Source organism: Myxine glutinosa, chromosome 10, assembly GCF_964187855.1.
Source record: "Myxine glutinosa chromosome 10, kmMyxGlut1.1, whole genome shotgun sequence".
Classification (NCBI taxonomy): domain Eukaryota; kingdom Metazoa; phylum Chordata; class Myxini; order Myxiniformes; family Myxinidae; genus Myxine; species Myxine glutinosa.
This window is the reverse complement of record NC_136270.1, coordinates 136,060,049-136,073,075: the sequence shown is the minus strand read 5'-3', so window position 1 is coordinate 136,073,075 and position 13,027 is coordinate 136,060,049. Positions and strand designations below refer to the sequence as shown.

Genomic DNA, 13,027 nt, shown 5'->3' with positions numbered 1-13,027 from the left:
TATGTGTGCAGAGTGCGACACGGAGTGTGAGTTGGTTGTGGAGAGTGTGCGAGGATGCACACCGGAGCGTGTTGAGGAGCGGATGCGGTGGTGCACACCGGAGAGGGTGATTGGGTGTGCAATGGAGTGCACACCCGTGGTGGTCACGGAGTACGTAACGGAGGAGAGTGCACGAGAGGAGTGTGGGGAAGAAAGGTGTGTTACAGAGTGGTGTGCACCTGAGTGTGCGAGAGAAGAGAGTGCACGGAGAGAGAGTGCGGTAATAGAGTGCAGGGAGTGTATGGGATGTACGAGTGAGAAAAGGGTCGCGTGGTGGGAGAATGCGACTCGAGCATCGACGCAGACCAGCGCAGCGTTTAGGCCGACGGATAGCCGACGCGAGTCCTCGGTGCGCGGGGTGCTTTGTGTGCTGCGGGAGCCGGCGGGGATCGTTGCCGCGGCGCTCTCGCAAGGAGCGCCGTGCACGATTCGGGCCGGGTCCCGCCCTGTATGGTCGGTGCCGCGCTGTGACGAAAGAGGCAAACGGCATGATTCCGGGGAAGGTAGGCCAGGTCGGACCTTCGCCCCCTGGTGGGGGCGGTGCTCCGGCCGGGGGAGGTTGGGTCATCGGGCCGGAGACCGAAAGGCTCCGCGCCGGGATGGCGCCTGGAACCTTGGTCCGAGTATGCCTCCTCCCCAGAATCGAAAATGCCGGACGGACCCAACCAACAGGAGACTGACCAGCCGCATACAAAGCCGAGCGGTGGAAATGTATTCGCACCGAGAGGCTCGAGAGTAGTGGACAAATGGTAGCAGTGATGATAGCGAATGGTAGTTGTACCATTCACATTTGGGCACATGAGCAGTAGATTTATGGGGTTTGGCAGTGTAAACTAGCCAGGGCGGGCTAGGATAATTGTTAGGGACAAAGAGATGACTTTAGGAGACTTGAGATTTAAGTAGTGACTTTTGTACTGGTAGAGGGGACGTAGTCAGATTAGTTGGTTGATAATGAGGAGGGATATGCTTAGTGTAAAGGGAAGACAGGGAAAGCGCTAGTGTTAGAGGGAGGTAGTTAGCTAGATGATGCTGTGTGTGTGTGAGTATGAGGATGCGCTTTAGGTGCAAATGAGGAATTGAATGAGAGTGTTGGTGGTGATGGTGAGCAAATGAGGCAATGCTCGTGAATGGTGTGTGTGTGTGTGTGAAAGTGTATGAGTAGAGTATTGTGGACAAGTGTAAGTGTATTGAGTAATTGACTTGCATGGGGTGCAAGTGAATAAATGGTGTGGAGTAAATGGTGTGTGGAATGAGTGGTGTGGAGTGTATGGTGCGAAGGAGTGAATGGGTGGAGGATGGACCCCTTCACGAGTACCCGGGGAGGGTAGTTTAAAGTTAGGTCGAGGGAGTAGGTAAATTGTTTGGATATTGACATCTGTGGTGCAGATAGTAGCAATGTGGTGCTTAGAGGGGTGCATAAGTAAGTGGAATGGCTGGGCGTGTGAGCCTGTTAGTGAGTATGGTTCTTGGGGCACTCCGCCACTGGTAGTCTGTCGGCCAGGTGAGGCCGCAGGTAGGCTCTGGGAGCCAGGTAGTGTTCAGTTGAGTAGAGTTCAGTGGGGGCCCAAGGATCCTAAGAGAGGACCCGGGTAGCCCAATGCCAGGGAGGGCATTAGTGGGGTGAGAGAGCCAGGAGGGCCTTCCCCAGGTTAGGGTAGTCGCAGGAGCTAGGCAAGCTTGGGTGGCGACTTCAGTGGCGGAGGTGCGCAGGTCGGTAGACCTGCTGGTAGAGCCACATGACACAGCCCCAAAATTGTGCGAGGGCACAGTATAGAAAAATGGGGGGAGTGAGACCCCAAATTTGGGAGGCACCACAGGATGGTCAATGGGAATTGGTTTTTAGAACCGCATAGTTTAAAGAGGACAATTGGATTGGCAGGGCAAGACCCCGGGTAGTTTAACTGTGATAGTGAATTAGAAGATTTAAAAAAACCAAAAAAACACCTTTAGAGGCCATTTTTCCCCGCAAGCAGGGGTTGGCCTTTTTCGGGGACCGTGGTTGTTGTTGTTTTTTTGGTCCCCTTTTTTTGAAGCAATGTTTTACGGCCGGATGCCCTTCCTGCCGCCAACCCTTTTTGTCGTCTTTTTACGACAAACAGGGAATTACCAGTGAACTGGTACTCAATTTGCCGACCTCGGAAGGATGACAGGCTGAGTCAACCCCCCTGGCGTTAATTCAGCGATCGACCGGGATTCGAACCCAGGATCCTAGGATCCTAAGCTGGCACCCTAGCCGCTAGCCCAACACCAAGGTTCAATTCAACACCAGGGTTCAATTAGAAGATAGTTAGGAGAAAATCTCTGAGCACCATCCACATCCACTCACCGAGGTGATAGGACTCCACAGCGGGTTCTGCAAATGTTTGGAATGGAAGACGCATCAGGACATGGGTGAGACATTGTGTTTATTACATCCCTTCCTTCTTGGGAGGGATTGGCTGACGAATTTGGTTTAGGGGGAGATATGGGAGACAAGACGGTAGCGACGAATTTGTAAATTGTGTAAATACGGGGAGGGACAAGGGTAGTGTAGGCGACATGGGGGGTGACGTACGAGTAGGGACGAGCTTTCTCAGCTCGCTCTCCCGCGCCCCTCATATTGCATTACCTTGCATTGTGTGTACCCTTGCGCCCTTTCCCCCGCTAACCTCTGCTCTGTCTTCCTCCCCACTCATGGACCGATGGTCTTTTGTCGAGGGGATTGTGCAGGTACCCTGAATAGTGCGGCTGCACCCTGCTGCCTGCCTGCCTGCACCGGTACACCATATGGACCACACGTTCTGTGGCCTGGCACCTTTGCTGGAGCAGACCATTGCTGCCAGCAGCATCTTGCTTGAGGACCACTGTTTCTAAGTGGCGCACATGCCAAGCAGTCGGACCACCTACGCTGGCCCTGCTGGCCAAATAAAAAGCGGACACGGTTTGTGCCCTTTTTTTATTAATTAATCTTTGGTGTGCCCGGACAAAAAGATGGTAAACTTTAACGATGGCACACCGAAGATCCATGAAGCCAGAAGCAAGAAGATCCATCGGCCCAGCAGTCAAGCACAAGGCATCATTTATTATTTCTGAAATGTTTTTGTGCATTGGTGATGGTGCTTTTTGTGCATTTTTTTTATTATGGTGCATTTATTGTGCATATGGGTGTATGGTGTATTGGTGCAGTGCAGTGCAATTGGTGTTTCCTCTTTTCAAACATCCTTCTTTCTCCCACAAAAGACAGGTCCTGGGTTGTAGTTGTAAATAATTAGTTAGTGTCTTGTAAATATCATGCTCCCCACCGGCTTTGTGTAGTTTTAAAACTATTCCGCATTCGGTTAATTGTGGGCGTGAGTCAGTTAGGTAGTACACAACGCAGCAGGTGGGACATATCTAGTGTTTAAAACTGTCGCACTCAGGGTGAGGTTAAATCTAGATGGTAACCACACCTGAGTGTCACACTAATTGTTAAAGAGTAGTCCTGACCCAGGTATCGCAAGCCGGCCATCCTCACTGATATGTGGTTCGGCTCAGGACGAGCCTGGCGAAAGGAGGGGTGCAGTGTTGCGGTCTTGAGAACCCAGCACAGGTAACATCATTAAAGGTTAATGGTGGCACCCCATAGATAGGCCACATGCAACACGTAGGTCACCTTTGGACGTTAGTTATTTCCTAGTATGTGTTTAGATAAGGCCATTCCCAATAGTTGCATCTGCGTTGTGTAAAACAAATAAGAGTAGGCCCCATTCGTCCATTTTACAGCCTCCCTTCCATCGACGCCATTAAGCACTAGCCAGTCTGTACTTCGCCCTCGCCCTTTAGGCTGCCAGCAGCCTTCGCGAACTCGTTGGGCTTCCGCTCAAACCAGCCCAAAGGCCACGAGGTAAGGCCCGAAAAGGGGGCGGAGCGCAAGGGTGGATGTGCGGCCACGTCAAGCAGCCATCAAGGCGGAGCCGGTAAGCCCTCACCAGCCAACCAGGGCTCGAGTGACATCGCCTGACAGGGTGTGGCTAGAGATTCGAGAGGGTTCGCTGGGCGTGGCAATATAACCCCTTGCGCTAGGCCCCCACCTCAGTTATGAGGAGAAAGGGGGCTTGAACATTGTACCTGAGTTGTGAGAACGGACGCAACTGTGATCATTGTGAACAAGTTATGAGCGGGGAGAGGGAGGCGCTTGACCTGATCGGAGTTGAGTAGTCACGAGAGGGAGAGAGACGCGCTGTGGAACAAGCTTTACAGAGGGCGGGCGCGCGGCACGCATTGCAGAGGACTGCAGCGTGCAGAAGGACATTGGGTAAGTGGCGCATCGATCGTAACAATACCGGGCATGCGTGTAAATGCGCCGGTACAAGTATTACGTACGCCAAATCTAATCGCCAAGCGATCCCCCGAGATATAATTGTCGGCATCGCGCCTACGCCACGGGGAGAGCTGCCGGCCGTATTCCACCATCTGCACGGTACGAGTCGGGGACCGGACGTGCTGTGGACCCTTGGACCCTCAACACCACCATCTCCAAACCCCGTGTGAGTGACCCTGAGAGTGAACGGGCCCGTGTCCAGGGAATAAGTTAAGACTGTTATTAAGGCTGCCCTGTGTACCTGCTTCTTCCTCTTCCTTGTACATTCTCTTCTTTCTTTTCCTCCTCTAATTGTACAAAGTGTAATAAATTCCTTGTTCTTCCTGGTTTCTTCCTAATTCGATCGTCCTCGTCATTTCTCCATTGGGTAAGCGTGGCACGATTAGGAACCGCTTAGAATCGGGTTTAGTACCTGTTAACGGCCCGGATCTCGCTCGCTTCGCTCGGCATGTGCACCAACGCCGTGGTTCGGGCGGGAGTTATTTCCTCGTTTCCGGTCAGCGTTAGTACTTAGGTAATCGGACCAAATTCGACCAACAACCCTATTTAACGCTGCCCGGGAAGGACGTTATAGCCCCCGGGATCACGTCGGTCAGATAAAGGACAAGGGGATTAATCCCCCCTTGATAAGGGGAAGGCCGACGTTTGAGATCCGCAACAATATGTTGTTACTGATGACGTTGTAGGTCACGTGATTTTGCTGCCACCTTGGAATTAAGCAAAAAAAAAAAAATTTCTGCAGAACTGCTTAGCACATCAGAATGCGTATCTTTCTGCATACACACGGTGATTTTTTTCTTTCTTTTTTTGCAAATGACGATGTCACCAGCCATGTGGTTTGGCTGCCATGTTGGATTTAAGCAAAGAACGAACAAAGTGGGGTGGCTTGGACCACAGTATCACTGCTCAGTTTTAATTACCCCGTCCTCTGCACAGCAGGAGATGGGGGTATTGTAATCGCTTCTGTCTGTGTGTCTGTCCGGGCCATAACCTTTTCACATTTGAGTTTTGTCATCAAATTTTCACCAAAGCTTTATTATGAGAATATGGAGACGGCAAATTAATAATTTTGTCAAAAGGTGAAAGGTCAGCGTCACATAAAATCAATTTTCATCCATTTGACCTGAAATTTAAATTTACCATTTGGGTTTTGTCATCAAAATTTCAACAAAGCTTTATTTTGAGAATATTCGTAAGGCAAATTAATAATTTGGTCAAAAGGTCAAAGGCAGCGTCACACCAAATCGTCAATTTTCATCCGATTGACCTCATTTAAAGAATTTGCAAATTGGCTTACTGAATTGGTTCACTAATCAAAAGCAATAAGCCGATTGTTTTTTTTTTTTGTTTTTTTTTTGTATTTAGATCAAAAGGTCAAGGTTGCATAAAATCACCAATTTTCACCCGATTGACCTGAAATTTTAAGAATTTGCATTTGGGATCACAGAATTGGTTCACCAATCAAAATCTAGAAGCTGATTATTTTTAGATTGAAAGCTCAAAGGTCAAGGCTGCATAAAATCAATTTTCATTTTGTATTTTTTTACCTTCGCAAAAGCGGAAGGTTATGTTTTGATCGCTGTGTATTTATTTGTATGTCTGTGTGTGTGTGTGTGTGTGTGTGTGTGTGTGTGTGTGTGTTATTCGCATAACTCAAAAAGTATTCAACCGAATTGCATGAAATTTGGTGGGATGATTGGTTATTATACGGGACACATTTGATTAGATTTTGGGAGCAATCGGGTCAAAGGTCAAGGTCAAGGTCACGAAAAGGTCAAAATCGTATTTATCCGATTTGCATGAAATCAGCACCAAACTGTTCACTGTTCTGTTCCCTACACTCCCATGCCAAGTACAGAACAGTAGCTGCGGCGAAGGTATGCGCTCTACCGAGTGCCCGTTCTAGTTTTAAACTGTTTTCGTTGCTTTGGGAATTCGGAAGAAGAAGAAGACGTCTGAATGCCAACAGACGCAGACGTGCTTTGCATTTTCAGATGCTTTCTCGTTTTAATTACTATTATTCAGTAATAGTGTATAACACCTGCATTACCAACAACTGATCGGTTATTTGAAAGGCATCACCCCGCCCCACCCCACCCCCTTCCCTAGAAATAGACATTCCCGGTTAGAGTGTTCATATTTTCCTTGTTGAGGTGCCCTTCTCCTCTTCCTCCCTGCCCCTCAACTCCACCCCCCCCTCCCAATCATCATCCATTTGTGTTGCATCACCGATCAATAAATCTATGTGCGCGTGTGTTGGTAGAGATGGATACAACCTCTGTCGCGATGTGTGAACTTGTAGGTATTGGAGTTTGGTGTGAGCAGGAAGAAGTATACTGCCTGGAGTCTAATGCATGCAGATGAGATGCCGAAGCGTTGGGTGGAGCGTGACACACCCATCACGCACATCACTTTCAACTGCCGTCAGGAGAACATCATCATTCTGCATGACATGTACCACTTCAGTGTCATCGATAAAACGCTGGTGTGTTTTCATCAAAATCATTTCTTTAATTTTTCCTCGTCTTCAGATCCACATTTGGTAGGCCCAACGATCCCTATGCTGAACATTGTGCACCATACTACCACAGGCCTAACCGAATGGAAAAACTTTTCTGAAGTTTCCATCCAGTTGATATCATGGTTCGCATCTTCACAACTCCAGGGAACGTGAGCCCGTTCCTTGAGTTGTGGCTTGGAGGAATGCTTTGTCTGATTTAATGATTGTGTTTTGCAGCCATTGACCTTCAAAAACAACCTGAGGGAGTGCTCCAAATATAAGGTAACTTTACAGCACCATGTGAACAATACAAAGTTTTCACAATCCGATATTTGTTTTTATCAAGGATATACTATCTTGCCTTGTGAATTGGGCCCCAGGGTGACCTTCCTCTGTTTTTATCATGGAGTATGGTCGTGCTGAATACGGAGCAATGGCATGGGAAACATGGCCACCACATCAAACATGTACAAAATGATGATCTGAAAATTCTGCTATAGAGTAAGGTCATAAACCTCTATAAGCCATATCTTTTCATCTTGAGAGTTTTCACCCCTCAGCCCAAATTGGGCTACGGGGGTATTGTCGTCCGGTCGCCCGTCAACTTTTGGTTTCCGTCAATTTCAAGCAGAACGGCTTGTCCGATTAAATCCATTTTTGCAGTGTGTGTTGGGGTTGAGTAGAGGAAGGTTCCTTTCGAAAATGGGCGTGCTGCAATTTTAAATATGGCCGCCACGCAGCCATCTTGAAATTGGTTTCCGTAAATTTCGAGCAGAATGGCTTGTCCGATTAAATCCATTTTTGCAGTGTGTGTTGTGGTTGGGTAGAGGAATGTTGCTTTCGAAAATGGGCGCGTTGCGATTTTCAATATGGCCGCCACGGTAGCCATCTTGAAATTGGTTTCCGTCAATTTTGAGCAGAACGGCTTGTCCGATTAAATCCATTTTTGCAGTGTTGGGGTTGAGTAGAGGAAGGTTCATGGGCGCACTGTGATTTTCAAGATGGCCGCCACGGCAGCCATCTTGAAATTGGTTTCCGTCAATTTCAAGCATAACGGTTTGTCCGATTAAATCCATTTTTGCAGTGTGTGTTGCGTTTGAGTAGACGAAGGTTCCTTTCTAAAATGGGCGCGCTGCGATTTTCAATATGGCCACCACGACGGCAGCCATCTTGAAATTGGTTTCCACCATGCACGGGCTGAGGGGTTACATCCGCTTTGCGGTGCTATTTATTCTAACTGCCAACACAGACGCCAGAATACATCACTGACTTACCAAATCTGGAGATCGCCAAACTGCAAAATTCTTCTTCTTTCTTTCTTCAGCCCAGCTCGTGCGTGAAAACGTGAAACGTTCGCACGTGAAAAAGCTGAATGCCTCAACTCTGTGTTTGCCTCTAAATCTTGTGTCCCAAACCCATCCCTCTCTGTACCCACGGTACCCAGTCGTACCCAGCTGCTCCTGGACTCTGTGTCCTTTCCTCCTGACAAGGCTGGTGTGTTTTCCGGCGTCCGGCGACCGGACGACCGGACGGCAGTCTACAGCCTCCTCACTCTCTGCAGATCTGGACAAAATCACAGACTGGGCAAACAAGTGGAACATGTCTTTCAATCCTGTCAAATCTCACACTTACGATGTCTCTCCGAAAAGACCGACTGGACAACCCTCCCATCCACTTTCTGAATAATCCTCTCCAAGAAGTTCTGTCACTCAAGCTTTTGGGTCTCACTATCTGCCATGATCTTTCCTGGGAAAACCACATTTCAAATCTGGCCTCCAAAGCCAGTCGCCGACTGGGCATCCTCCGTCGTGCAAAGTCCTTCCTTTGCACACCTGAGCTCCTCACCACATACAAGGCTTTCATCCGCAGCTCAATGGAATACTGCTCTCCCCTCTGGGCTGGTGCTCCTGCCTCATACCTAGCTCGTCTTCACGCTGTTGAAACCAAAGCATTCAGAATCATTGGAATCTCCCGCGATGAAGCTAACTCCAAGGGCCTCTCACTCACTCACCGCAGGCAGGTTGGTGGTCTTTCCGTCTTCTACCGACTCCTCTCTGGCCTTGCCCCCCCAGCTCTCTCTGGGCTTTGTCCCGCAAATATTCCTACAGGTCGCACAAGATCTGCCTGCAACCCTCTTATGGTTAAACTGCCAAAATCAAGACTCTCTGCTCACCTTCACTCCTTCATTCCTCTTTTCTCCCGCCTCTGGAACAAACTCCGTCTCCCTCCACCCTCCCTCCACCCTCCCTCCAACAAACTCCACCCTCCAGGTCTTTAAAACAGCTGTTCACCATCATCTCTTATCTTCCCCCATCCAAAACCTTGATCTTTTCTATCCCCACTAATTTCACCCCAATTCCACTTTTTTGAAATACCAACTTCTGTCCTGGAAGTCCTTGGTGTCCTTGTGTTTTATACTTCTCCCACACCCACCCCGCCCCCTTCCCACGCGTCCTCCCCCCAAGCCCTCTCCCTCCCATGCCCTCTCCCTCCCACACATCTCCCTGCTCTTAAATGTTGTGTGCTCTCAAGTGTTTGTGTGCTTCCCCTTCTCTTGTCTTCCGCTCCCTCTTTTTATATATTTTGTTTGGTTGATTTGTTTGTGAAGTAAATGTCAGCTCTTTCACGAGCCTCGATTCAGTATACAAAAAAAAAAAAAAAAAGCTCGTGCAATAATGGCTCAAGCGATTACGATTATTTTAACACGAGGAGGCGACATTGTCTCTGCGATATTGTACTCGTACCGTTGCGTCTTCAAAGAAATCAAACTTGTTCGACAATCGGCAGTTATTCGCATAACCGCGGAAGGTCATTTTTGCATGCGCAGAGCCGCAGACTGGGAATGTCTGCTGTAAGCTGCCGTAATGGCTGCCGTGGATTGCAAGTTACCTGTGGTATACTTAATTTGTGAAGGAAAAAGGCCCAGAATAAAAAGAACTATATACCCTCTCCCCCCACCCCCTCCTTCAGCCCCGAAGAAACAAACAGAAACCTAGTCAGAAAGAGGGTAACGGTAAAAAGGAAAAGAAAAACGTGATGTGATGGAATTCCCACAAAACAACCAAACAATGAATGACACTACAATTAAGAAACCACAATCCTTTTATGAATTCCATCACGACGACTTTTTTGTTTATTTTTATTTTTTTCCCCCTTTTTTAATGATTTGTGTTACTTGTCATTATGTAGGAATATCTATGAATGCAAAGCTTCTCTGTGTTTGGGTAAAACTTGAGGTGTCCACGCAGCCAAAGCTATGACACCGTTGAGTAAAGCTGCATTGTACATGTACATGTACACGTACATGTACATGTACATTGTACATGTAAATGTACACGTACATGTACATTGTACAATATGTACATGTACATGTACACAGCAGGCTGCATTTGCTGTGCATGTCCACTCGTAAACACGGCTATGATGAGCATTTCACCTCATTTCTTATAATGTGTGCACCCGCTGCACATGCCGAAGCCATGTTCAAACTGTGCCACCGGGAAGTCTCCTGTCCATTTCTGTTGTTGTGAGCATGCGTTTTATGTGCATCTTGAAAAGGGATTTTTGAGATGGAAAAGGAATGTGTTTATCGTTATGTAGCCATGTAGAAGTCTGGGCACGGGAAAGGTGGCAGGGTCGCTCAGCCAAGTGCTTTGTGGTGTTTGTTAATTCGATCATTGACTGGATGCGGAAACTCTCGTTCTTTTTCCAGCCACTCCTGTTTGTCGACGTACTTGGAGAAGAGTGGATGGTTGTGGTGGAGAGAAGCATCGACGAAATGCAGACACAACTGCCCAAAGCTATCCTGCAAAAGAAGTTTGGGATGTAGAAATGTTCCCCAAAAGAGACTTTCCCTGCATGAATTATTTTTCATGATAAGGATTTAATTTGTTTTATTTTTTACGTTTGGTTAAGAATGATCGTTTTGAGATTTGAGGTTCATGAGAATCGACCGTGTCCTTATTCTGTAATGGCAAAGATTCCTGGGGACAGATATGTACATAATTTATTATTAACATGACATGTTTGGAGCGTGTTGCATTGGGTTTCATGGACCACGCGACTCAGGTTTATGAGGTTTGGAAATGTAATACTAAATCCCTGCAAAAGAAAAACCAAATGCATTCCCCACCTCCCATGTATATAAATATTTTCCCATGAAGTGGTAAAACCTCGCGTTGTCTAATGTAACTTTTTTATGGAAGTACCTGTGGATGTTGGCAATATGCAACCTGTTGGTTTGTTCCCAACCCACCGACTCAACGAAAAATTCCCTTTTTAAGGCCATTTTCCCTGCTGGAGCGGGGGTTAGCCTTGCGGGCCCCATGACAATCATCATGGTTCCCTTTTTGAGGCAATGTTTTATGGTGGGATGCCCTTCCCGACGCCAACCCTTAGTCACCTCTTACGATGCACAGGGATACGGTGTACCTATTCCAAGCCGGCGGGGTACACACCGGGATCATTCATCCCAGCAAGCTGGTACTCAATTTGCCGAGCTCGGAAGGATGACAGGCTGAGTCAACCCCCCTGGCGTTAATTCAGCGATCGACCGGGATTCGAACCCAGGATCCTAGGATCCCAAGCCGGCACCCCAACCGCTGAGCCAACACCAGGCTCCACCTACGTAACTGTCAGTTGACTGCTTCACAGGTCGGGCAGAACATTGCAAGTGGCGCTACTCCAATGATGGGACCTTTAAACTGGCCGTCCTATCTGCTGGCATTGATTACTGGTAGGCATTTAGGAGACATCGGTGTCTTCTGACGAAGAGTAGTCGGGTTACCGTGAACACCCTGTCTAAATTCTTGCATGATGTAGCTCTCGAAAATCTGACCCCAGAATTGAGGCTTGCTCCTCCTAGACCACTGGCAAAGGATTGGTCCACAGAAGAGCCTGAATATTGTCAGGATAAACGATGTAATAAGTGATGGGTTTATGCTCTCCAAGCTAGTGGTTGGCCAGGTTTTGTTGAATCGGTTTTTTTTTGGGGGGGGGGGGGGGGTTGTATACAAGATCGAGGCTCGTGAAAGAGCACACATTAATCACACAAAAAACAAACAGGCACATAAAACACAAAATAAGGGGAGCGGAACACAAGATGGGGAGAGAGGGGGGGAAGGACACAAACACAACATTTGAGAGCAAGGACATCGAGAGAAATGTGGGAGGGGGAGGGCTTGGGGGGAGGTGGGAGATGTATAAAACATATCAACACTGCAAGGTTCATGAACAAAGCAAAATTATTGCTTGGCAATCACAATGTCGGTGTCATGTGATGCCACTCAGCTGACTCCACCACATTCCCATGGAAATTGATGAAGTTCAATTTCCGACGAAATATACATGCAGTGTGTGCCATCCTCGGATGGATGTTAACTTGGGCGTACTGTTTGTCGGCAGTAGTGAGCACGTTAGTGCCCACGGTGTCCTTCACAAAGAGAAGGCGAGCTGTCGCTACCATTCCACGATTAATTTGCAGTTGATCACTCACTGGCTTTGACACAAATCCAAATGTTTATTACGGACCCTCGGCCTCAAAAAGCTACATGCAGTATATCAAACAAACAGTTTGAAATGGAGCTTTAACCTCCATTAGAGCATTTAAATTGCATCGGATGTGGCAATAAATGTGAATTGTTGCTCCCATCTTGCAGGCTCGATGACAGAAAACGCCATTTGTATTTATGCCCTCCATCAATATCCCGTGCGGAGAGAACAACTTGCTTGTCCAAAATAAATGCCCAATTCCTGCTCTTACCTAAAGGCACGCTTCGCGCTTACCTTCCCGAACAAGAAAGAAGGAACGAAGTTTTATTGTCAGGATTTGTCAAAATTGAGTCATCATCAGTACTTGCGGGGACTACGCCTGATAAAGCTTTGTTTAACCTGAGTAGGTGATTTGGTTTCTATAAACCAGGCAACACACTGCTTCTTTTCTTTATTGTGGGAGCACCATTTTGCAGTGAATGTGACATGTCACAAGTCACCTTCCTCTGCTTCTTTGGCCGGCTCTCACACCAAACACAGACGCCATTGAGCCTCGGCTTCAGTGTGCAGTAGGGTGCATCAAACGCCCCTATGTCAAGAAAACAATCTGTCCCCAATTTTATTTTGTTCCAGTCATAAAATAAAGTTCCTCTGCAAAA

The 13,027-nt window shown here is 47.7% G+C and overlaps 1 protein-coding gene across 2 annotated transcripts in view; it reads left to right on the top strand.

Annotated features, from left to right (window-relative positions):
* UTP4 (UTP4 small subunit processome component) overlaps positions 1-11,051 on the top strand; it is a 69,525-nt gene extending 58,474 nt beyond the window's left edge. For both annotated transcript variants that reach the window (XM_078786169.1, XM_078786168.1), the window contains exons 16-18: positions 6,681-6,863; positions 7,116-7,160; positions 10,591-11,051. In XM_078786169.1, the coding sequence (XP_078642295.1) occupies positions 6,681-6,863; positions 7,116-7,160; positions 10,591-10,707 (345 nt within the window). In that variant the 3' untranslated portion in view covers positions 10,708-11,051. The remainder of the gene's footprint in view (positions 1-6,680; positions 6,864-7,115; positions 7,161-10,590) is intronic.
* The last annotated feature ends 1,976 nt before the right edge of the window (positions 11,052-13,027 follow it).